This window comes from Propithecus coquereli, unplaced genomic scaffold, assembly GCF_000956105.1.
Source record: "Propithecus coquereli isolate 6110/MARCELLA unplaced genomic scaffold, Pcoq_1.0 Scaffold119, whole genome shotgun sequence".
Lineage (NCBI taxonomy): Eukaryota > Metazoa > Chordata > Mammalia > Primates > Indriidae > Propithecus > Propithecus coquereli.
In genome coordinates, this window is record NW_012135969.1 from 4,555,597 (window position 1) to 4,578,791 (window position 23,195).

The window sequence follows — 23,195 nt, forward strand, 5'->3', positions numbered from 1 at the left end:
CAGGCTGGTCTCGAACTCCTGAGCTCAAACAATCTGCCCGCCTCAGCCTCCCAGAGTGCTAGGATTACAGGCGTGAGCCACTGCGCCCGGCTAACCAGCAGGTCATTGAAATACAGAATACCTCAATGGAGAGGAGAATCCTATCTTTTTGGCAAGTCATAGAAAGACCTCTGATAGAAAACATTTTTACCAAGACCTGAAGAATGAGAAGGAGCCAGCCATGAGAAGAACAGTGTGACAGACATGTAGGAACAGTGCATGCAAATGTCCCGAGACAAAATAGCTTTGGGGCCAAAACCATAGTTAGAGATTGGCAGCCTTAAGATCAGTTGTCCATCCAGGTTCAGTCAGTATGTCAGGGGATGCCCACCTGGTGTTGCTACTTGGTGATTGATGTGGTAGGAACTCTGGAAGAGAGCTCTGCATGACTAATACTGAAGTTTGGCTGTATATCCAGATACTTGTACCCTTATATATTCTCTCTTGGCTTAAATGTTCTATATTAGAGTTGTTGAAGTCTTCTGAGTTAGCAGTACTTCGTATTTCATGCATCTCTTAATGTTTGTAAAATCAATGTTTAGCTGTAACTCTGATACCTGTTTGATTTTTATTTGCTAATTTAATTTGTCTCCAAGATTTTCAAGGAGAACAGGAACAAATATACATTAGGAACAAATATAATAAATAGAAATAAATAATCAGGACCAGGAAAAATGTAAAGAAAAGTAGTAAATCAAAGCCAGAAAGGCAATAGGTGCACCCTTATGTTAGCCTACATGGTCGCTATAGAGGGGTCTCAAATTTAGCTTTAAACTTCTTAGTGGGGCCGGGCGTGGTGGCTCGCGCCTGTAATCCTAGCACTCTGGGAGGCGGAGGCGGGAGGATTGCTCACGGTCAGGAGTTTGAGACCAGCCTGAACAAGAGCAAGACCCCGTCTCTACTAAAAATAGAAAGAAATTATCTGGACAACTAAAAATATATATAGAAAAAATTTGCCGGGCATGGTGGCGCATGCCTGTAGTCCCAACTACTCGGGAGGCTGAGGCAGAAGGATCGCTTAAGCCCGGGAGTTTGAGGTTGCTGTGAGCTAGGCTGATGCCACGGCACTCTAGCCCGGGCAACAGAGCGAGACTCTGTCTCAAAAAAAAAAAAAAACAAACTTCTTAGTGGCGTAAATGAAATATCATTATTAACAGAAAAGAGGAAATATACGTATCACTCCATGGAAACAGCTCTTCCTAGCACTAACTTCTAGGAGAAAATTTTCAAATTGGGAGTCTACTTAGATTTGGCGGATAAATTTCCACAACAAATTTAACCACAGATTTTGTAGGATCACATCTTGTAGCATCGTTTATAACGATTAAGAACAAAATAATAGGATCTAAAAATGTGGGCTTCTGACAGTCCAGTTGATCCCAAGTTGCTTTCAACTGCAAGTAAATAAAAACTCCAACTCAAATTGACTTCAACAGTAAGTGAGCATTTTTCTTAAAGTTTGAGACCTGAGGTAGCTAATGCATTCGTGAGGCACAGGCACGCTTGTTTGGTGGTGAGTAGCCTGCAGCATTCACCCATAGTTAGGATGAGTTTACCCCTCAATCCCAAACCTTTCCTCAGTGGATTAACAGGAAAGCCAGTGATGGTAAAACTTAAGTGGAAAATGGAGTACGGGAGCTACCTGGTATCTGTAGATGTCTATGTGAACATGCAGCTTACAAATATAGAGGAATACATAGATGGGGCATGGTCTGGACATCTGGGTGAAGTTTTAATAAGGTATAATAATGTCTTTTTATATCAGAGGTGTTGAAAAAGATGGGGAAATGAGAGAACAGCATATTTTCTGGGAGATTTTTAAAAATATATATTTCTAGACAATAAAGACTTGTTTTTCAACTTAGGAAAAAAAAAAAAACAGTAAGTGAGATTATCTCACATAAAAGGAAATACAGGGGTAAGCCAGGCCATCAGGTTCATTGATTTAGGGGATCTGCAATGTCACCAGCAGTTTTCTGTGTTCTGCCATGAACTGCATCCCCTTGGTCCTACAGTTGCTTTTTCTTATGGGCACAGGATGGATGCCAGCAAATAATGGATTAACGTGTTTCTTTGTTAATTCTGAGTGAGGAGATGGACTAGCATCCATGCCCCAGTAAAGCCTCTTCTCAGACCTCAGCCCAGTTGACCTAGGCCTGAACCAATCACTGTAACACGCTTAGACTAATCAACTGGGATGACCTGGATGTTGGAATGTTTCAGTCACAGTGCCAACTACACATAGAATGTAACACACTTAAAGGAATCCTGAATATTCTTCAGTCTTCCATAAATATTTCTCTAAGCTTGACTTTTAACAGGATTAGGTAGGATAAGGACTATTGTCTTAGTCCTGTTGTGCTGCTGTAACAAAATATCTGAGACTGGGTAATGTATACTGAACAGAAATTTATTTCTCATAGTTCTGGAGGCCGGGAAGTCAAAAATCAAGGTGCTGGCATCTGGCAAGGGCCTTCTCGCTGCATCATAACATGGTAGAAGGCAAAGAGAAACAAGGACGCTACTCTTCCTTTTATAAGAAACTCTCTTCTGTGATAATGACATTAATCCATTTGCCTCATGGCCTAATCGCTTCTTAAATGTCCTATCTCTAATACCGTTACAATGGTAATTAAATTTCAGTATGAGTTTTGGAGGGGAAAAACATTCAAATCGTAGCAGATGTTTTTCTTATGAGGTCCTTGAGTAGAAATATTCTTAGTTGTTAATTGAAGATTGATTCTTATACTATTTTTTTTGTTTTTTTTTTTTTTGAGACAGAGTCTCACTGTGTTGCCCCGGCTAGAGTGCCGTGGCGTCATCCTAGCTCACAGCAACCTCAAACTCCTGGGCTCAAGCGATCCTTCTGCCTCAGCCTCCCGAGTAGCTGGGACTACAGGCATGCGCCACCATGCCTGGCTAATTTTTTCTATATATTTTTAGTTGTCCAGCTAATTTCTTTCTATTTTTAGTAGAGATGGGGTCTCGCTCTTGCTCAGGCTGGTTTCGAACTCCTGAGCTCAAACAATCCGCCCGCCTCAGCCTCCCAGAGTGCTAGGATTACAGGCATGAGCCACTGCGCCTGGCCCTTGTTGTTTGTTTTAAGAGAGGCTCTTGCTCTGTCACCCAGGCTGCAGTGCTGTGGTGTGATCATAGCTCATTGTAACCTCAAGCACTTGGGCCCCAGCAATCCTCCCAGAGTAGCTAGGACTGCAGGCACATGCCACCACGCCCAGATAATTTTTTAAATTTTCTGTAGAGATGGAGTCTCGCTGTGTTGCTCAGGCTTTTCTCCAACTCCTGGCCTCAAGCTGTCATCCCACCTTGGCCTCCCAAGGTGCTCAGATTGTAGGCCTGAGCTATCTATCACACCTGCCTGATTCCTATACTTTTAATCAGGTGAACAAGTATTAATGGTAGTTTTGTCATCCTTTGATGAAAAGTAAACAGTCTAATAATATTAGTTGTTAGCTATACAGCTGGAACAAAATGATTTATGTGTTCCATGGGGTTATAAGATATGAGGTGATTAGGTTTGTGTGGTGATTTCTACTGGTGGTATCACGCCTGTAATCCTAGCACTCTGGAAGGCCTAAGTGGGAGGATCACTTGAGGTAAGGAGTTGGAGATCAGCCTGAGCAAGAACGAGACCCTGTCTCTACAAAAAAATAGAAAAAGTAGCCAGGTGTGGTAGCACGAGCCTATAGGCCTAGCTACTGGGAGGCTGAAGCAGGAGGATCACTTGAGCCCTGGAGATTGTACTCTACCTGGGGTGACAGAGTAAGACCCTGTCTCCAAAAAAAAAATAAAAAGAATAGTTAACTGAAAATAGCTATATAACAAGACCAGTTATCTACTGTGGCCTCTTCAGATTTTTGACAGTGATATCTTTTCAGAAAACATTTAGGATAATTATTTTTCCATTCTTTATGGCCAAGAGTGTGCATCCAGATTATTTAAGAGGAGTTTCACATTGAAATTCAAGTTTTAAAAAAGTAAAGGGGGAGGCAAGGGCCCGGTGGCCGGGCACAGTGGCTCGTGCCTGTAATCCCAGCACTTTGGGAGGCCGAGGTGGGAGGATTTATTGAAGCCAGGAGTTTGAGACCAGCTTGAGCAACATAGTGAGACCCTGTCTCTACAAAAAATAAGTGAGAGTAAGTAAGTAAAGAGGAATCAAGGCTAGAGCCATGCTTGGTTATCGGCTATTACCTTAGTGTGCTAGGGTCCTCGAAAAGTAACTGCTGACCTTGTTCACTGGCTATGGCCCTTGTGGCACAGTCAGTCACCAGGTTAGTAACGTGCTTCAGACTGACCTGTGTAACAGTTAGACTCTCTTATACCCACAAATTAAGGGATGATATATTTTAACTATTCCTTGAGAAGACCTCTATTACAGGAATGTATATATTTTCCATAGAGTGCTGTCAGTGACTTGAATTTTAGTCTTGGCACTGACTCTCCTCAATGATTTATCCTGGTTCCATGAAATAAATAAGGCTAGCCTTTTCCATGGTGGTTTATAAAGATTTGTTTAATTCAACTAATGAATTGAGTGCCTGCTAATGAATTGAGTGTTCTACACCAGTGAACAGTTTACATTGTAATGGGGGAGATAACAATAAAGATGATAAACATAAGCTTCTTAACTGGAGTGAGGTTATGAGGGTGGTTAGAAAAAAGAAGTAAAGAGGGAGCAAAACACAGCCCCAGTTTAAGAGGTTGAAGATTATGTGATTTTTCATACATTGTTTGCCAGCTCTGATTCACTTAGTAATAATATGGATAATGTGCTCTTTGTGTTCACATTATAATCAAGTATGGGCCATGCGTGGTATCTCACACACGTAATCCCAGCACTTTGGGAGGCCGAGGCAGAAGGATCACTTGAGCCCAGGAATTAGAGACCAGACTGGGCAACATAGCGAGGGCTCACCTCCTCTCCACAAAAAATAAAAATTAGCTGAGTGTGGTGATGTACGCCTGTAGACCCAGCTACTTGGGAGGCTGATATGGAAGATCAGTTGAACCCAGGAGTTTGAGGTTACAGTGAGCTATGATCACATCACTGTACTCCAGCCTGGGCAGCAGAGTGAGCCCCTGTATTTAAAAAAAAAAAAAAAAAGAAAGAAAAAATTACGTAAAGGGGTAAAGAAAGTGACCACTGTATACACCGTCTAAGATACTTGGCCTGAAGAAGATGAAAAGCAGGAAGGTGTTAAGGATAATGTAGTTTATTATTCTGATCTATCACATAGAGATATCAATATCATTTTCTTCTGATTTATCCTACAAACACATATTTATAATTTTTAATTTTTTGAGAAATCATTTATCATCTCGATGCAAGTAATTGAACTTCTATAACATTTATATTATCAAATAAAAGATTACTTTCTCCCATGATGTTTTATTTGGGCAGTAATTATCTTTGTAAATTGCTCAAGCTTTTTGTGTTTATTTAAAAGAAGTTCTGCCTTTGTGTGTATGTGTGTACATAGTTATTGTAGGCTAAAATCAAGGGAAACTATCATACAATAAGATTTCTCTCCCTCTCTTTTCCTTTTAGGATATTTTCTTTTTTGGATGTCGTTACCTTGTGTCGCTGTGCTCAGGTCTCCAGGGTAAGAATGGTTTACGTGGTACGGGCACCTGTCCTCTTACTGATGACAGCCTCGTCAGTAGGCTAACCATTTATTTTAGGTGTTACTTGTACGTTGTCATGTTTCAAAGGATGTTATTTCACCGATGGCATACCCAAAACCATGTAATTATATGATGGGATTCTGTAAATATACTGTCTCTAACTTTTTGTAACTCTTATTTGCATAATATAAACAGGAAACATTTTCAATGAGAAAGCATTAAACATGAATATTAGAAGGTTGTTGACTCAAAATTGTAATGAAATCATGTTTCATTATGTTTTCCTAGTTCGTTTTATACAAGCACACACACAAACACATAAATATAAGAAGGGCTTTTGAGAGTTTAATTCTCATGTTATTTCCTCATACTCTTTCTTCAAAGGATGGTAGCTATAATTTTTTTCAAAAAAGTCACAGAGTAAACCAGATTTCATTTCCAAAGTCAGTTTCTATATTACACTAACCATCCACTTTTTAGGCTGGACAGGGTGACTCACACCTGTAATCCCAGGGCTTTGGAAGGCCAAGGCAGGAAGATCACTCGTGGCCAGGCCTTTAAGACCAACCTGGGCAATGTAGTGAGGCTCCATCTATACAAAAAATTCTTTAAAATTTATCAAGGCATGGTGACATAGACCTGTACTCCTGGCTACTTGGGAGGCTGAAGTGGGAGGATCACTTGAGCCCAGGAGTTTGAGGTTACAGTGAGGTATGACTGAGCCACTGCACTCCAGCGTGGGTCAGAGTAAAACTTTCTCTCTTGGGCCGGGCGCGGTGGCTCACGCCTGTAATCCTAGCTCTCTGGGAGGCCGAGGCGGGCAGATTGTTTGAGCTCAGGAGTTCGAAACCAGCCTGAGCAAGAGCGAGACCCCGTCTCTACTCAAAATAGAAAGAAATTAATCAGACAACTAAAAATACATAGAAAAAATTAGCCGGGCATGGTGGCGCATGCCTGTAGTCCCAGCTACTCGGGAGGCTGAGGCAGGAGGATTGCTTGAGCCCAGAAGTTTGAGGTTGCTGTGAGCTAGGATGACGCCACGGCACTCTAGCCCGGGCAACACAGTGAGACTCTATCTCAAAAAAAAAATAAAAAAACAAAAAAATCCATTTTTGTCAGTCGACATTGCTATGACAAAATGGCAAAATATCACAGTCTTATTGGCTAGCACTAACATAAAGGGTAGAATCTCTGCTGTAGGAAAATTGCTTCATCAGAAAAGAAAAGAAAAACAAAAATAACTAAAAAAAAAAAAAGAAAATCACTTTGTGAACCATTTCTAATCTCGTTTTTAATGCAGATATATAATTAACTTACTAAAACGAGTGAGTACCTACAACTGTCATCTTTTTATAAATCCATCATTGGCTTTTTGTTTGCTCATTTATTTAACAAATATTTATTGAGAACCTACTATGTACCAGATATGGTCCTAGGTGCTGGATATGTAATATGGTTGTATCATAAAGTATTGTGTTTATCTGTGTAGGGGGACCCAAATGTCCCTTTAAATTGCTACCATAACGACCACCACCACACTGAAATGAAAAAAGAAAAAAGGGAAACAATATAGAAAATTTGCCTTGTCTTGCTAACTTTAAAGTAATTTCTTCATCCTCAAAGGCATGCAAAATTTGTGTATCAGCTATTTTGGGAACCACAATAATTCTTTGATGATTTCTTCTGTGACATTTCTGTCCCTGGTACTTTTGTGGTCTCTCTAGATGTGGCCATTATACTTCCAAATGAGTGGGTTTTCCTTCCTTTATCCATATGAAGCTGAGGTCATCATTAAGAAACAAAATACCCAGACAAGTATCTAAACCTGTTTATTAATAATTGTAGAGTCTGTCCCCAGGAATGTTGATTCGAATGAGTTTTAATTATTGTTTTCATTTACAGATTCCTCTTTCTTCTTAATATGTGTTAACTTTAAAGAAAGGAAGGCACAATGCCAATTTTCCTTAAATCTGGTAGTTGGTACATCAGTAGTTGTCCTGTTCTCTGTACTTGAGGTTTTTTTGTTTTTGTTTTTGTTTTTTTAATGCAGACTCTAGAGAGGAACCTGTCATTCCTAATTTTAGTCTGAGTTCTGCATGTTTCCTGCTTGCTGGAGAAAGTAGCATAAGGAAATGAGAAATACCATGCCAAATCAGAGATATATTTAGCCCAAGAATCTATTAAACATATAATTTTTAAAAGATTTATCTGTTGCCTCCTGTGGCTAGTCATCTAAGAAACCATTGGAAATATTTGAAGCCACCAAAAGAAAGTAACATTGAACTTCTGAGAAAACTTTAGACATATCTAGAAAGATAGCTGCTTGCTCACCCTCATACCCCTAGCATCTTTCTTGGTGATTGTATGACAGTTACCCTGGGGTTTTCAAGTATAACCAGAATTTCTTTTTTAAACTTTCAGCCTAATGGCTATAAGTACTACAGAGAAATTGTAAGAGAAATGATAATGTCTTTTCTAAGTCCAAAATCAACATATCACAGTTTCAAGTCCTACCAAGTGATGGTATGGATGGCAAATAAATATTGAACAGAGTAGTATTCAGAGTATTGTCCCCTTTATTTCATTTCACCCTCATCTTGTTCCCAGGTTAGGAATAGAGGAAAGACTTCCTTTTCATCAGCTGAACTTCCATCTCATTTTGTGTTTAGAAACTGGAATTTTCTAGTTTGAAAACACCTTCTGGTTTCGACACTTATCACAGCCTCTCCTTTCTTCAACCCTTCTAATTTAAGATCTTTCATAGCTGCTAAGTTTCTGTACCTACTCATTTATGAGATAGTCTAATTGGAGAATAAAGTACGGATCAGGAGTAAGGCACATCGTTTGGAAATTAGTGGTAGGAACTGAGAAATTTTTTGGTCCATTTCAGTCATTAGTTGGTTGAATTGTGAACTTGAATATTTCTGCCTTCTCCCCTTCATTTCAACATCTTCTCATTCTGTCTCTTTTTCTTCAAAATAGGCCTGGAATGTTCTGGCTCTGGATGGCAGTAACTGGCAGCGAATTGATCTGTTTGATTTCCAGAGGGATATTGAGGTATAATTATGTGGTGTATGGCTCCATTTCTCTTGTTAGTAATTACAGCATGGAACAGATTAGCCCCAGCAATATTAATCTCATTTTCCCTGGAGAGAGAAACTATTATTTTCAGTGCATCTGAACTTCACAGGAGCTGCCAAAGTTCTGTTATTGAGAATGGGCTGAATTATTTCACTGAAATTATACTAAGTTATTTAGTATTAATGAACCAAACAGACTCTCTGGTCTTGGAGTAGGACTAAAATTTTTTTGTTTTTGCAGTGGAAATGTGAACCTGTGGTTGCTAATTTTAAAGAAGTCATTTTATATTTGTTTATTGAAGAACAAGTAGTTAAAGCTTATTGGGTGATGATACTTGTATGTATTCTCCATGAGATGTGCATTTTGGTTTTTGGAGAGACTGCAGGTAGTTTTTGTGGAGAATGAAAAATGAATAAAGCCAAAGTCAGCAATTGAATTGCTTTTGCTAGAGAGAGATTTTTTTTCTCTGACTTTTACCCCATATTTTATCCCTTAGTATAGCCTATTATCTCTAAAATGGAAAAGCATAATGGCTTAAGCTTAAATTATTTTTTCCTGCCTTTGAACTTTGAACTCTGTGGTCCTTAACTTTCTCATCAGGAGAGTGAAAATAATAGCTTCCTCATAGTGTTATAAGGATTAGATGAGAATCTTTTTAAGTTCCAGTAGAGCTAAATTCTCATGAGGGTCCATGTAAGTAGTTTTTAAAAGTTTCACATGAACCTTCCATTATCTTCAGAAAGTGCTTTTAAAATAATAGCCGTTGACATTATACTGGATTTTGTTTTTCACTGTTCTGTAATCTTCGTGTATGTAAATGTTTAAAGCAACACAACACACAAAATTATTCAGCAATGTTTTGTTAAGTGTTTATTGAGTCCCTGCTATGTGCAGAGTACTATAATTAATATTTTGGAAAGGATACAAAAATAAATGGAGTTGTTGTTCTTCAGTAGCTGTGGTTTAACCCAGGTAGGCAGTATACATGCATGTAGTGCCATAAGAGAACTACGGAGCACCATTTCCTCAAATACAGTATATCTTACAAATTGAACAAAATAAGAATATAGAGTTTCCTAATGTTTCAAGTAGATGAGTTAATCAGGAAAGCTTTCTCAGAGTAAATTGAAATTTTCCTATTAAATTAATGATATCTTAGTAGAAACCTTTTCTCTTTGTTTATAAAATTGCTAAAAATGAGAATGTATTCTTTTCAAAAGCAACGAGGTGGGTTATCTTTTTGTTTACCTATCTCTTCTTTTCAGGGCAGGGTAGTGGAGAATATTTCAAAACGATGTGGTGGCTTTTTACGAAAGTTAAGTCTTCGTGGGTGTCTTGGAGTAGGAGACAATGCATTAAGGTAAAAATATAACTGTTGATTAATCTTCTTGATTGAGGTAAAGACCTGTACCATCTCACCCAGCAAAGGCTTAAGTAGTTTTTCAGTTCCTAAGCTATAAAAAATGCAAACAAAAGGCCGATTGTGGTGGCTCACACTTGTAATTCCAGCACTTTGGGAGGTCGAGGCAGGAGGATGACTTGAGGCCAGGAGTTGAAGACCAGCCTGGGCAACACAGCAAGACCTCATCTCTCCAAAAATTAATGAAAGTAGCCATTCATGGTGGTGCAAGCCTGTAGTCCTAGCTACGCAGGAGGCTGAGGTGGAAGAATCACTTGAGCCCTGGACTGAGCTATATTCAAGCCTAGGCGACAGGGGGAGACCCTATCTCAAAAAAAAAAAAAGGCAAACACACATATATATTGCTTGTTATACAAAAATATCCAGTATTTGGAATAATTTTAAAAATAAACAAGAATAAGTACTGTCCCCCCAAGAAAGCCAATTTCCTATCATAAATGGTTCTTTGTTTCTTTGAGTAAGTTTTATTTTCTTTTTTGAACTTTTATTTACTCAAAGATAGGATAATTTTAACTTAGGTTGATGCAAAGATCAGCGATTACAAGTTTTGGTTAAAAAAAGTTTATAGCTGAAAACTAATTTATTATAATTATGAACTACATTGGACCCTTCTGAACCATTCTTATTCGCAGCACTTTTAACACTGAATGTGTGGGTTTTTCCTCCACCTAATAACCAATTCTCCCATTCTCAGGACACCAACTGTGTTCTATAATTCAATTCAATTCTGACTCTACCTACCAAGAATTAGCTCAGACCCCATAGGCTGAAGGCTCAGTCCTACAAAGTTGCCCGTTACAGATGCTAGTCATAAATCCCACATTGTCACGTACTTCATATTGATGGGCCATATGTCAGGGGCTCCCATGACTGCTTCCTCAGGTTTAACGATTTGCTGGAATGGCTCATAGCACTCAGGAAAGTGCTTTTCTATATAATAATACTATTACTGATTTATTATAAAGGATACAAATGAACAGCCACATAAAGAGGTACATGGAGCAAGGTCTACAAGGGTCTCAAGGACAGAAGCTTCTGTCCCCTTCAAGTTGGGTTATGCTGCCCTCCTGGCATGTGGTTACGTTCACCAATCCAGAAGCTCTCTGATACCTGACATTTAGTGGTTTCTACAGTGTTTCCATTATGTAGGCATGATTGAAGACCAAGTACTATAACAATAGTTACTATTACTCCTCTCACTCAGGAAATTACAAGGGTTTTAGAAGCTCTGTGCCAGGAACTGGAGGGAGACAAAGACCAAATATATGTTTCTTATTGAGTTATAGTATCATAGGTACCAACAACCAGTATTACCAATAATATGTTTGTTTTTTTTTTTGATGCCTAGAATTTTCCCCATTTCATTTGAAACCTTTTGCTTTGTTTTTTCCTGTAAAGGACCTTTGCACAGAACTGTAGGAACATTGAAGTACTGAATCTAAATGGGTGTACAAAGACTACAGATGCGTAAGTATTGTATGTTTTAGAAGGGTAAGTCATAGCATCTTGTGTCTGGCCTATAACTAGCTTATATACAGAGTGCTATATATATTTAGCAGATTTCATCTTGGTTTTATATAGGAAAGATTTTAAAAGGAGAGAGCAACATGGAAGTAGAAATGGAATAAGAAACTTATTTATTTTGGCATCCTATCATTGATATTTAAAGTGAAAACTGTAAAAAATTGTATTCAGTAGGTAGGGATACTAAAATATATATTATTATTTACATTTCATGGCAATACTAGTAGCTATCATTCAAAAGCCACAGTAAACAGGTAATTCTATAAAAAGATTAAAAGTCTTAAACACAAGACTAAGCAGCTTATGATAATCAATGCTGAGAACAGTTATTAAGTGAAAATGGTTCACTAAATGTGCTGTGTCTGTGTCAGTCACAACATAAAAGAAATTAAGGTCGGGTGAGGTGACTCATGCCTGTAATCCTAGCACTCCGGGAGGCTGAGGCTGGAGGATTGCTTGAACACAGGAGTTCAAGACCAGCCTGAGCAACAGGGAGAGCCCACCTCTACAAAAAACAGAAAAATTAGCCGGGCATGGTGGCAGGCACCTGTAGGCCCAGCTACTCGGGAGACTGAGGCAGGAGGATCACTTGAGCCCAGGAGTTTGAGGTTGCAATGAAAGAAACACTTAACACAAGGATATATTATATATTGGTAATAACATTTATCAAATAACATTTGAATATTATGTAGGGAAATTGTTGCCTATTGTGAAATGCAGTGAAGCCATTGAGGAAGCATGTTTACAGAGGAAGGGGCCTAGGTTGTTCATGGAGTTCCTATTCATGAAAGCCTCGTGAAAAAGATGAGATCTTTGCAATTACTTGAATGAAGGAAAGTAGAAAACACTTCAAGCACAGGTGTACCTTGTTTATTTTATTCCCTTTGAGGTCACAACATTTTTAATTTAATAAAAGAAATGTCTAAAATATAAGTACTATGTTTATTAATTAATTTTACTAATTAGTAGTCCTGTGGATTGACAGGAAACCTTAATTTTGAGAGACCAGTGTATTAATCCTTCCCCTGCAGTTACTTTATACCAGTAGCACTATATATACTTCAGATAAATTACCTTTTAATTTTTTGTTTTCTTTGAATACTTACAAAGATTAAGAATTTGACCATTTGGTAGAATAGGATAGAAAAGTGACATATAGGCCAGGGGCAGTGGCACAGTCCTGTAGTCTCAGCTACTCGGGAGGCTGAGACAGGAGGATCAGATTGCTTGAGCACAGGGGTTGAGGTTGCAGTAAACTATGATGACTCCACTGCACTCTAGCACAGGCAACAGAGTGAGAACCTGTCTCAAGAAAAAAAAAAAAGTGACATATAATTTATACTTTTTTCTAGGAATCTATTTTATCCCAGGGATACATTGGCAAAAACATAATATATATGTGCAAGGCAATTTTGTAATAACAAATACTACATTATTTGTAATAGCAAAAGATAGGAAATCACCCAACATCTATCAATAGAGAACTGGTTAAATTAAAAGTAATGAGGAAAATCTCTATATAATATTCTGGAGTGATCACACAAGGGACAGTGATGAAAGGGGAAACTCTGAAGTATCATGTTTTTAGTTTTACTTTAACAGCCATGTAAATGTTTTGTATAATTAAAACAAAAATTAAGTCAAAAAGAAGGGAAAGCAGTCCCTAAAAATTGAAAACAAAACACATGAACTCAGATTCATTATATTCCAAGTTGGAACTATAACCACACAAAGTGAAATTACTTCTACTGACTTTTGTTTTTACATGTGAATTTTAAACACATACAGAAGCAGACAAATACTGTAATGAACCCATCACCCAACTTCAACTATTATGAGTTTATCACCAGTGTTGTTCCATCTATAATCCCACCCACTTATCCCCTCTCATTTGATCTCATTTTGAATGCAAGTCCTAGACATCACACTATTTAATCTGTATTTTAGTATGCACTGATTAAAGATAAAGATCATTAGTGTAAGTGCATCACTCCTTTAAAACCTTAATATCTTAAAATTATCAACTAATCAGTTGTCAGTGTTCTGATTTTCACATTGTTCTAGTAACTTTAAAAACACTAATTTTAAATGCAGTATAAACCAAGAAAGATACAAATTTTTTAAATCGAAGAAGCAGCCAGGCACCATGGCAGGCACTTGTAATCTCAGCTACTCAGATGGCTGAGGCAGGAAGATCTCTTGAGCTGAGGAGTTTGAATCAAGACCTATCTTGTTTTAAAAAAAAAAAAAATCAAGGAGACTGCTCTCCTGCCATAAATAATTAGAAAACTGGACAAAATATAGAAACAACCAGATAAAATGTTGGGCGACATGCAGCCCAAGACTGAGAAATAAATGAATTGAGCCATATGATTACCCTGACTTTCTGCCTGGAGGCATTTTCCAGAAAATGTCTTAGAGGGAGCCCAAGCAGATGACAAGGTTCTTGCCGATTTGAAAAGGAAGACATCAGGGTACAGTGGCTCGCTAGGTAATCCCAGCACTTAGGGAGGCTGAGGTGGGAGAATTGCTTGAGGCCAGGAGTTCAAAACCTGCCGGGGCAACAAAGCAAGACCTCATTTCTACATTAAAAAATAAAAGAAGAAGAAAAGAAAAACAACAGAAAGAGATCAGAGTTCAAGGAGACTGAAGTTGCTGGAATTTGTGGCTGGCAACAAGGGAACTACTCCAAAAAACAAGGCTACAGAAATCTATATAGATTGGCCAAATAGTAAACTATATGGACAGGTTGAGAACCCACAAAGCTGGGCAGTGAATATCTAATGAAAAAACAATTACTGGGAAACAGTAAGCTGAAGAATTGCCAGAGCCTAATAACCACCCAAAGTGCAGAAAATTCACTGAACACCTGGGACTCTATAGAGACTCCAGAAGGGTCACACTTGGTGGTAGGGCTAAATCAGACCTACTCTAATCATCTTAAATAAAGATTTAAAAAAACTTTTTAGAGGATCTGATTGATCCTCAGTTAACTTAACTGCTCGCCAAAACAAAGCTCAACACTCTTTAAGGGAAGACAACAAAATCTTGACACTCAACAATACAGCATACAGAATATGTAGCATTCAATCAAAAATTATCAGATAGGCTAGGTATGTTGACTCATGCCTGTAATCCTAGCACTTTGGGAGGCCAAAGCAGGCGAAGATCATTTGAGGCCAGTAGTTCAAGACCAGCCCGGGCAACATAGCAAGAGCCCCATCTCTACAAAAATAAAAACTAAAAAATTAGCCAGTCCATGGTATCATGCACCTATACTCCTAGCTACTTGTGAGGCCAACCCAGGAAGATTGCTTGACCCTGGGAGTTGGAGGTTACAGTGAGATAAGATCACATCACTGCATTCCAGTCTGAGCCACAGAATGAGACCTTATCTCACACACACAAAAAATTACTAGACAAGCAGGATAATGTAACCAAGAGCCAGAAGAAAAACTATATAGTAGAAACAGACCCAGAAAGGACTGATTATAAAATCGACCGATAACGTGTTCACAAATAACAATTACAAATCAGGCACACTGACATACACCTGTAGCCCCAGCTACTCAGGACGCTGAGGAGGGAGGATAGCTTGAGGCCAGGAGTACAAGGCTGCAGTGCACTTACGATCAATGAATAGCCACTGCACTCTAGCCTGGGCAACATGTAGAGACCCTGTCTGTAATTAATAAGTAAATAACAACAACAAAAAAATTACAAATATGTACAAGAATTTAAAAGAAAGCTTAGTGAGAAGAATAAGAATAAAAGGATGGGGAAGATAAACTATCATAAATACTAATTGAGAAAGTTGGAGTGATCATTAATATCAAATGGAGTAAACTTAAGGAAAAGATTAGATGAAAAAAGGTATTAGGCCAGGTGCAGTGGCTCATGCCTGTAATCCTAGCATTTTGGGAGGCCAGAGTGGGAGGATTGCTTGAGGCCAGGAGTTCAAGACCACCTGGGAAACATAGCGAGACCCCTTCTGTACAGAAAATTTAAAAAATTAGCCAGGTGCGGTGGTACATGCTGGTAGTCCTACCTACTCAGGAGGCTGGGGCAGGAGGATCGTTTGAGTCCAGAAGTTGAGGTTGCAGTGAACTATGATTGCACCATTGCACTCTAGCCTGAGCTACAGAGCAAGATCCTGTCTCAAAACGACAAAAGAAATCCTCACTATTGTACTTGATTAGTCAAAAAAAACCAAAACAATTTACGATAACATTCAGAAATATAAAATACTTAAGTATACACTTAATAAAAATACGTGCAAATCGTCATATACACTGAAAATTATAAAGTGTCACAAAAATTAAAGAAGACTTAAATAAATGGAGGAATATTCCATGTTCGTATATTTAAAAACTCAATATTGTTAAGATACCTGTTCTTCCTAAATTGTTCTTCAAATTCAACCCGGTCCCCATAAAAAAAATCCTAGTAGGTTTTTTGTTGAACTTTAAAGGCTGATTTTAAAATTCATGTAAAAATGTGGAGGACCTAGAATAACCAAATCAATTTTGGTAAAGAATGCAGTTGGAGGACGTACACTACCTGATTTCAAGGCTTACGATAACGGAGGAGTATCAGGACAGGTGCTAGTGTGAGCATAGACATGTATCAGTCAGTTGACTCAGGTAAAGTACCTAGAAAGGAGCTCGGACATATCTGAATTTTGATAAAGACGCCAGGGTCATTCAGTGGGAAAAAGTTCATCTGTTCAGGAAACGGTGCTAGAAAAAGTCAAATCCATGTGAAAAAAAATTAATCTCAATCCTTACCTCACAATATACAAAAATTAACTCAAAATTGATCATAAACCTACACATAAAAGTGAAAACTATTAAACTTCTGGAAGAAAACTTGGGAATATTTTCTCAGATGTGGGATAGGCAGAGATTTCTTTAGATAATAAAAGAAGCACTGGCCCCATAAAAAATTTTTTTGAGAAATAGGACTTAAATTTAAAATTTCTTTGTTAGACATGCTAAAGGAAATTAAATGGCAAACTACAGACAGAGAAAAGAATCAAAACATTTACACTTGCTTTATTCATTGTATCTCAGAACTGGAAGTAAAGAAATGACCAATAGCAAGTGAATAGATTAACAAGTTGTGGTACGTCTTACAGAGTAATGCTACGAGGCGGGGGGAGGGTAAGGTGGAAATAAAACTTGCAGTAACATGAGTGAATCTCAAAAGCATTACACTGAGTGAAAGAGGCCAGTAACAAAAGAGTATATACTGTATAAATCCACTGTTTGAAATTCTGTAACAGGGAAGCTATCATGACAAGAAAGCAGATCAAGGCCGGGTTCAGTGGCTCACGCCTGTAATCCTAACACTCTGGAAGGCTGAGGCGTGTGGATTGTTTGAGCTCAGGAGTTCGAAACCAGCCTGAGCAAGAGCGAGACCCCATCTCTACTAAAAAAAAAAATAGAAAAAAAGGACAACTAAAAATATATAGAAAAAATTAGCCGGGCATGGTGGCATGTGCCTGTAGTCCCAGCTACTTGAGAGGCTGAGGCAGTAGGATCGCTTGAGCCCAGGAGTTTGAGGTTGCTGTGAGCTAGGCTGACACCACAGCACTCAAGCCCGGGCAAAAGAGTGAGACTCTGTCTCAAAAAAAAAAAAAAAAAAGATCAGTGGTGGCCTTTGGCAGAAGGAAGGGTGGAATTGACTGCAGAGGCCTGTGCCGTAGGGGAATTTTGAAAGGTTATGGAAATGTGCTATATTTTGATTGGGGTGATGGTTATACAGGGGTATACATTTGTAAGCTCTCATTGAATTGCACACTTAAATGGGTACATCTTATTGTATATAAAATACACCTCAAATAAAGCTAATTGTGTTTCAGTTATGTATGACTACCCCAAAACCTAGCGTCTTAAAAGAAAAGCAGTCAGTGGGGGATTTCCAGTATGTTGGAATAAGGATGTCAGCAAATCCTGTCAAAATAGGCAACTATAAAGGTGGACAGAACTGTGGTAAACAACTGTTTCAGAGCTCTGAAAATCAACCAGAGACATTTCCCCAACTGAGGAGAGTTTATTCGTGAAAGCTACTAAACTTTAGACGAGATGGGTACGAGTCTGTGACATTGTTGCCTGGGGCTGCTTCCATCTCCCCCGATCTCTGTCTGAGTAGTTCACCAGAGCATGGCAGGCTATCAGAACTATCAGCTTTCCTGCTGTTGCAAGAGCAGGCTCGCTTAATTTGGAGCAATCACTTAAAGTGACAATAAAGGCCAGTGGCTCTGGTAGCTTGAGGTTGTGGACCAGCTAAGGATTTAACAGGGAGTTCCTGGAGGTGAGACAGCATAGGGGATTTTTATAAACCACATATTCTTTGTGGACTATGACGAGCAGAAATTGTAATGGGCCCAAGCTAACAACATATTCCTGGTCAGTGGAGCTTGTGTGGGTGCACAGAGACACAAAAAAAGTAAAGATTGGGTCAGACTTGAAAAGAGCCTGAACTTTGAATGTTCTCTCCAGCCCACATACAAATTCATCAGAATAGAGGCCTTCCTTACTTAGGCTGAACATTAGGCTGTGAAGACTTGGGATTGACTTCTAGGAAGCCAGGGTTAAAAATAAGAAAAAATACTTAGCAGAAACATCAGTGGTCTCACACACTGTAGGAAAGACAGAGTCTGTCTAACCAATTACCAAACAAACAAACAACAAAATAATGAAACTCCCTCAGGAAAAATCAAATCCAGAGTTGCTACAATATACTACCTAAAATGCCCAGTTTTTAACAAAAACATGATGAGTCATGCAAAATAACAGGAAGGTGTAACCCATAGTAAGGAAAAAAGTAGTCAGTAGAAACTGTCTCTGAGAAAGGAGAGTGTGGATGGCAGACTTAGCAAAGATTTAAAAGCAGCTATTATAAATATGTTCAAGGAACTAAAGAAAACCGTATTTTTTACAAATTAAAGGAAATATGACATTGACTTACTAAATAGAGAATGTCAATATAGAGATAGAAATTACAAAAATATGAGCCAAGTAGAAATTCTGGAGTTGGGCCGGGCACGATGGCTCACTACTGTAATTCTAGCACTCTGGGAGGCCGAGGCGGGTGGATCACTCAAGGTCAGGAGTTCGAGACCAGCCTGAGCAGAAGTGAGACCCCGTCTCTACTAAAAATAGAAAGGAATTATCTGGACAACTAAAAATATATATAGAAAAAATTAGCCGGGCATGGTGGCGCATGCCTGTAGTCCCAGCTCCTCGGGAGGCTGAGGCAGGAGGATCGCTTGAGCCCAGAAGTTTGAGGTTGCTGTGAGCTAGGCTGACGCCACGGCACTCTAGCCAGGGCAACAGAGCCAGACTCTGTCTCAAAAAAAAAAAGGCTGGGTGGAAATTCTGGAGTTGGAAATAAAACAATTGAAAAGTGTGCCAGCAGTCTCAATAAGAGAGTAAAGATAGAAAGACAGATAACTTGAAGATAGATCCATAGAAATTGTCCAGTCTGAAGAACAGAAAGATGAACAATTAAAGAAAAATGGTCACAGCCTCAGAAACCTATGGAACATCAAGAGTGCCAACTTTCCTATAATGGAAATCCCAGAGAAGAAAAAAGAGAGGCAGAAAAAAAAATTGAAAAAGTAATGGCTTGAAACTCCCCATATTTGATGAAAATATAACAGATGTAGAAGCTCAACATACTCCTAATAGAACTGACACAAAGAGACCCATTTTCCATCTAGCAAAAACTGTCCTTTAAAAATGAAGGCAAAATAAAGATTTTCCCTGATAAAAACTGAGAGATTTGTTGCTAGCAAACATGCCTTACAAGAAATACTAAAGGAAATCCTTCAGGATGAAAGCAAATAAGTATTAAACAGCAACTCAAATCCACAGGAATTGGTAAATGAAGAGCACCAGAAATAGTATATATATGGGTAAATCTAAAGGACTCTGTAATTTTTTCATATCTTTTCCTATTTAAAAAATAAAAATGTATAAAGCAGTAATTAGAACACTGTATTGTTGAGTTTATAACATGTAGAAGTAATGTTAAGAAATATATTTGAATATTGGGACTACAGGTGTGCACCAGCACCTGGCTAATTTTTTCTGTTTTTGGTAGCAATGGGGTCGGGGTCTTGCTCTTGCTCGGGCTGATCTCGAACTCCTGAGCTCAAGCAATCCTCCCACCTCAGCCTCCCAGAGTACTAGAATTACAGGTGTGACCTACCACACCCAGCCTGTTTTGCAAGAATTATTATCCTGAAATAGATTGTGATAAATTAAGGTGCATATTGTAATCTGTGAGCAACCTGTAGTATAGTAAAAAAAAAAAAAAAAGAAAGAAAAAAACACACAGAGGAATTGAAATGGTACAGTTCACACAAGAAAATAGGAAAAGCCAGGTGTAATGGTTCGCACCTATAATCCTAGTTATCTTAGAGCCTGCGGTGGGAGGATGTCTTGAGCCCAGGAGTTCGAGGACACAATACTCTAGTATCGATCCTGCAAATAGCAACTGCACTCCAGCCTGGGCCACAGCAAGACCCTGTCTCTCAAAAACAAAAGTAGGAAAGAGAAACAAAAACAAAAAAAGGTATAAAACATAACAGGGAAATGGAAGACAAAATCCAACTATGTCATTAATTCTATTAAACGTGAACTGACTGAACACTTCACCAAAAAGACAGTTTGTCACATTTTAGATTCACACAACAGGTTGAAAGTGAAAAGATGGATAAATACTCTTTATACAATTGGAACACTCCAGCTGGCAACTATAGAACAAACATTCTTTTTGAACACACTTGGAATATTGTCCAGAGTGGACCATAGGTTGGGCCACTAACTAAGCCTTAAAAAATTTAAGATTGAAATCTTACAAAGTATGTTCTCTGATCATAACTAGAGAGTTAAACTAGAGATCCCCAGCAGTATAAATCTGGGAAAACGCCGAGTATTTGGAAATTAAGTGACACATTTCTAAATATAAATAATCCACGTGTTAAAGACAAAAATCACAAGGGAAATTTTGGTGCTTTTTTGTTTTTACTTTTAGAGATGGGGTCTCACTCTGTCATCCGAGCTAAAGTGCAGTGGTGCCATCACAGCTCACTGCAGCCTCAAACTCCTAGGCTCAAGTGATCCTCCTGCCTCAGCCTCAGCCTCCTAAGTAGCTAGGACTACAGTTACATGCCACCAACCCTGCTAAGGTTTTTTGTGTGTGTGTGTGTGTGAAGAAGACAGGGTCTTGCTATGTTGCCTAGGCTGATCTCTCCTGGCTTCAAGCAGTCCTCCCTCTCAGCCTCCCAAATTGCTGGGATTACAGACCTGAGCCACTACACCTAGCCCAAGGAAATTTTTTTAATGTTTTGAATTAAGTGAAAATGAAAAGCCATTAAAATTTATGGGATGCAGCTAAAGCAGTGGTATAGCAGAAAAGAAAGATCTCAAATCAGTAACGTAACCTTCAACATTAAGAAATTAGAAAAAGAAGAGCAAACTAAGCCCAAAGTAAGCAGAAGGATGGAAATAATATTAGAGTGGATCAGTGAAATAGGAAATAGATAAACAGTAATAAAATTAATGAAATCAAAAGCTGGTTCTTTTAAGAAAGTCAACAAAGTTGACAAACCTAGACTGATTAAGAAAAAAGAAAGAAAGAAAATACCAATTACCAAAATCAGGAATGAAGGTTGAAGACTAAACACTTTACCCAGAAGATAGATTAACAGGATTATAACTGGGTACCATGAATAACTTTATGGTAACAAATTAGATAACTTAGAAGAAGTGGATAAATTTCTGGGAAGGCATAAATTACCTAAACTGACTGACAGTAAAAAATAGACAATCTGAATAGACCTAAGACAAGTAAATTCAGTGAATAAATTTAAAATTGTCTCCTCCAAAAAAACCCAGGCCCAAAGATGGCTTCACTGGTGAATTCCATCAGATATTTAAATAAATAATACCAATCCTCAAACTCATTCAGAAAATAAAGGATAAAACACTTCTGAGTCATTCTGTGAGGCCAATATTAACCCCGATAGCAAGACATCAGAAGAGAAATACCAGTATCTCTCAGGAACAAAGATGCAAAAATTAGTTAACAAAATTTTAGTTAACTAAATCAAGGAACATATAAGAGGATTTTAGATCATAACCAAGTGGGATTTATCTCAGAAATACAAGTTAGGTTTAACATGTGAAAACCAATTAATGTAATGTGCCATAATAGAATAATTGATAAAGTTACAAGAATCTGTAAACTTGTTCTGTATAGGGCCAGATAGGTAAATATTTTAGATTTCATAGCCCGTACAATCTGTTGCAATTACTCGACTTTGCCAGTATCAGGTATGGCTACAAAAGCAGCTATAGACAATAGATAAACAAATAAGCAAGGCTTTGTTTCAATAAAACTTTATTGCTGGATGCTGAGATTAGAACTTCATATAATTTTCACATGTCACAAAATAATATCTTTTTTATTTTCTTTCAGCCATTTAAAAATGTAAAAATCATTTAGTTTGTGAGCCATGTAAAAACAGGCAGTGGGCAAGATTTGGCCATTGGGCCACAGTTTGCTGACCTCTGGAATAACGTACAAAAAACCCACATGATCATCTCAGTGTGATAGGCAGCCTCCAAAATGACTCTCAAATAATCCCCACCTCTTGGTATTCACACCGTTATATAATCTTTTCCCTTTCAGAGTTAGCTATACCTAGTGACTCATTTCTAACAATAGAATTTCAAGAGATTGGATGTCACTTTTGAGATTAGGTTACAAAAAGACTTCTGTCCTGTTCTGCTTTCTCTTGGGGCTCTGGCTCTCAGGGAAGCAAGCTGCCCTGTTAGTACTTCTTTGGAGAGGCCAACATGGTAAGGAGCTGATGTTTCTGGCCAGTAGCCAGCAGGGACCAAACCTACCAAAAGCCAGGAGTGAGCTTATAATTGGAACTTCTGCGATCTGCCAACAACCATCTAAGTGATCTTGGAGAGGGATCTAAACTCAACTCAGCTTTGAGATGATTGCAGTCATGGCCAATACCTTGATTGCAGTCTTATGAGAAACTCTGAGTCAGTGGCACCCTGTGAAGCTGCCTGTATTCCTGACCCACAAAAACTGTGAGATAATATTTATTGTTTTAAGCTGGTCAGTTGAGGATAATTTGTTACGTAATAATAGATAACTAATATAAGACACAGAAAAATGCATGACCAAATCCAACACCGATTCACAGTGAAGTCTAATAGAAGGGAATTTCCTCAACCTGACTAAAGACATCTGTGAAAAACCTACTGCTAACATAATAATTAATGGTGAGAGACTGAATGCTTTCCCCCCTAAAGTCAGGAACATGGAGGGGATGGTGGGATGTTCACGCTCTCCATTTCTATTCAACATTGTTGTTGAAGAGTCTAGCCAGTGTGGTAAGATTTTTTTAAAAATCTACTCCCACTGCTTCACTTGACTAGCCTTAAAAAAAAAAAAT

General features: G+C 38.4%; 1 protein-coding gene across 1 annotated transcript in view; it reads left to right on the plus strand.

Annotated features, from left to right (window-relative positions):
- FBXL20 (F-box and leucine-rich repeat protein 20) overlaps window positions 1–23,195 on the plus strand; it is a 100,326-nt gene that overhangs the window by 54,727 nt on the left and 22,404 nt on the right. The window contains exons 3-6 of the mRNA XM_012661124.1: window positions 5,606–5,660; window positions 8,665–8,739; window positions 10,029–10,123; window positions 11,582–11,650. Coding sequence (XP_012516578.1) covers window positions 5,606–5,660; window positions 8,665–8,739; window positions 10,029–10,123; window positions 11,582–11,650 — 294 coding nt within the window. The remainder of the gene's footprint in view (window positions 1–5,605; window positions 5,661–8,664; window positions 8,740–10,028; window positions 10,124–11,581; window positions 11,651–23,195) is intronic.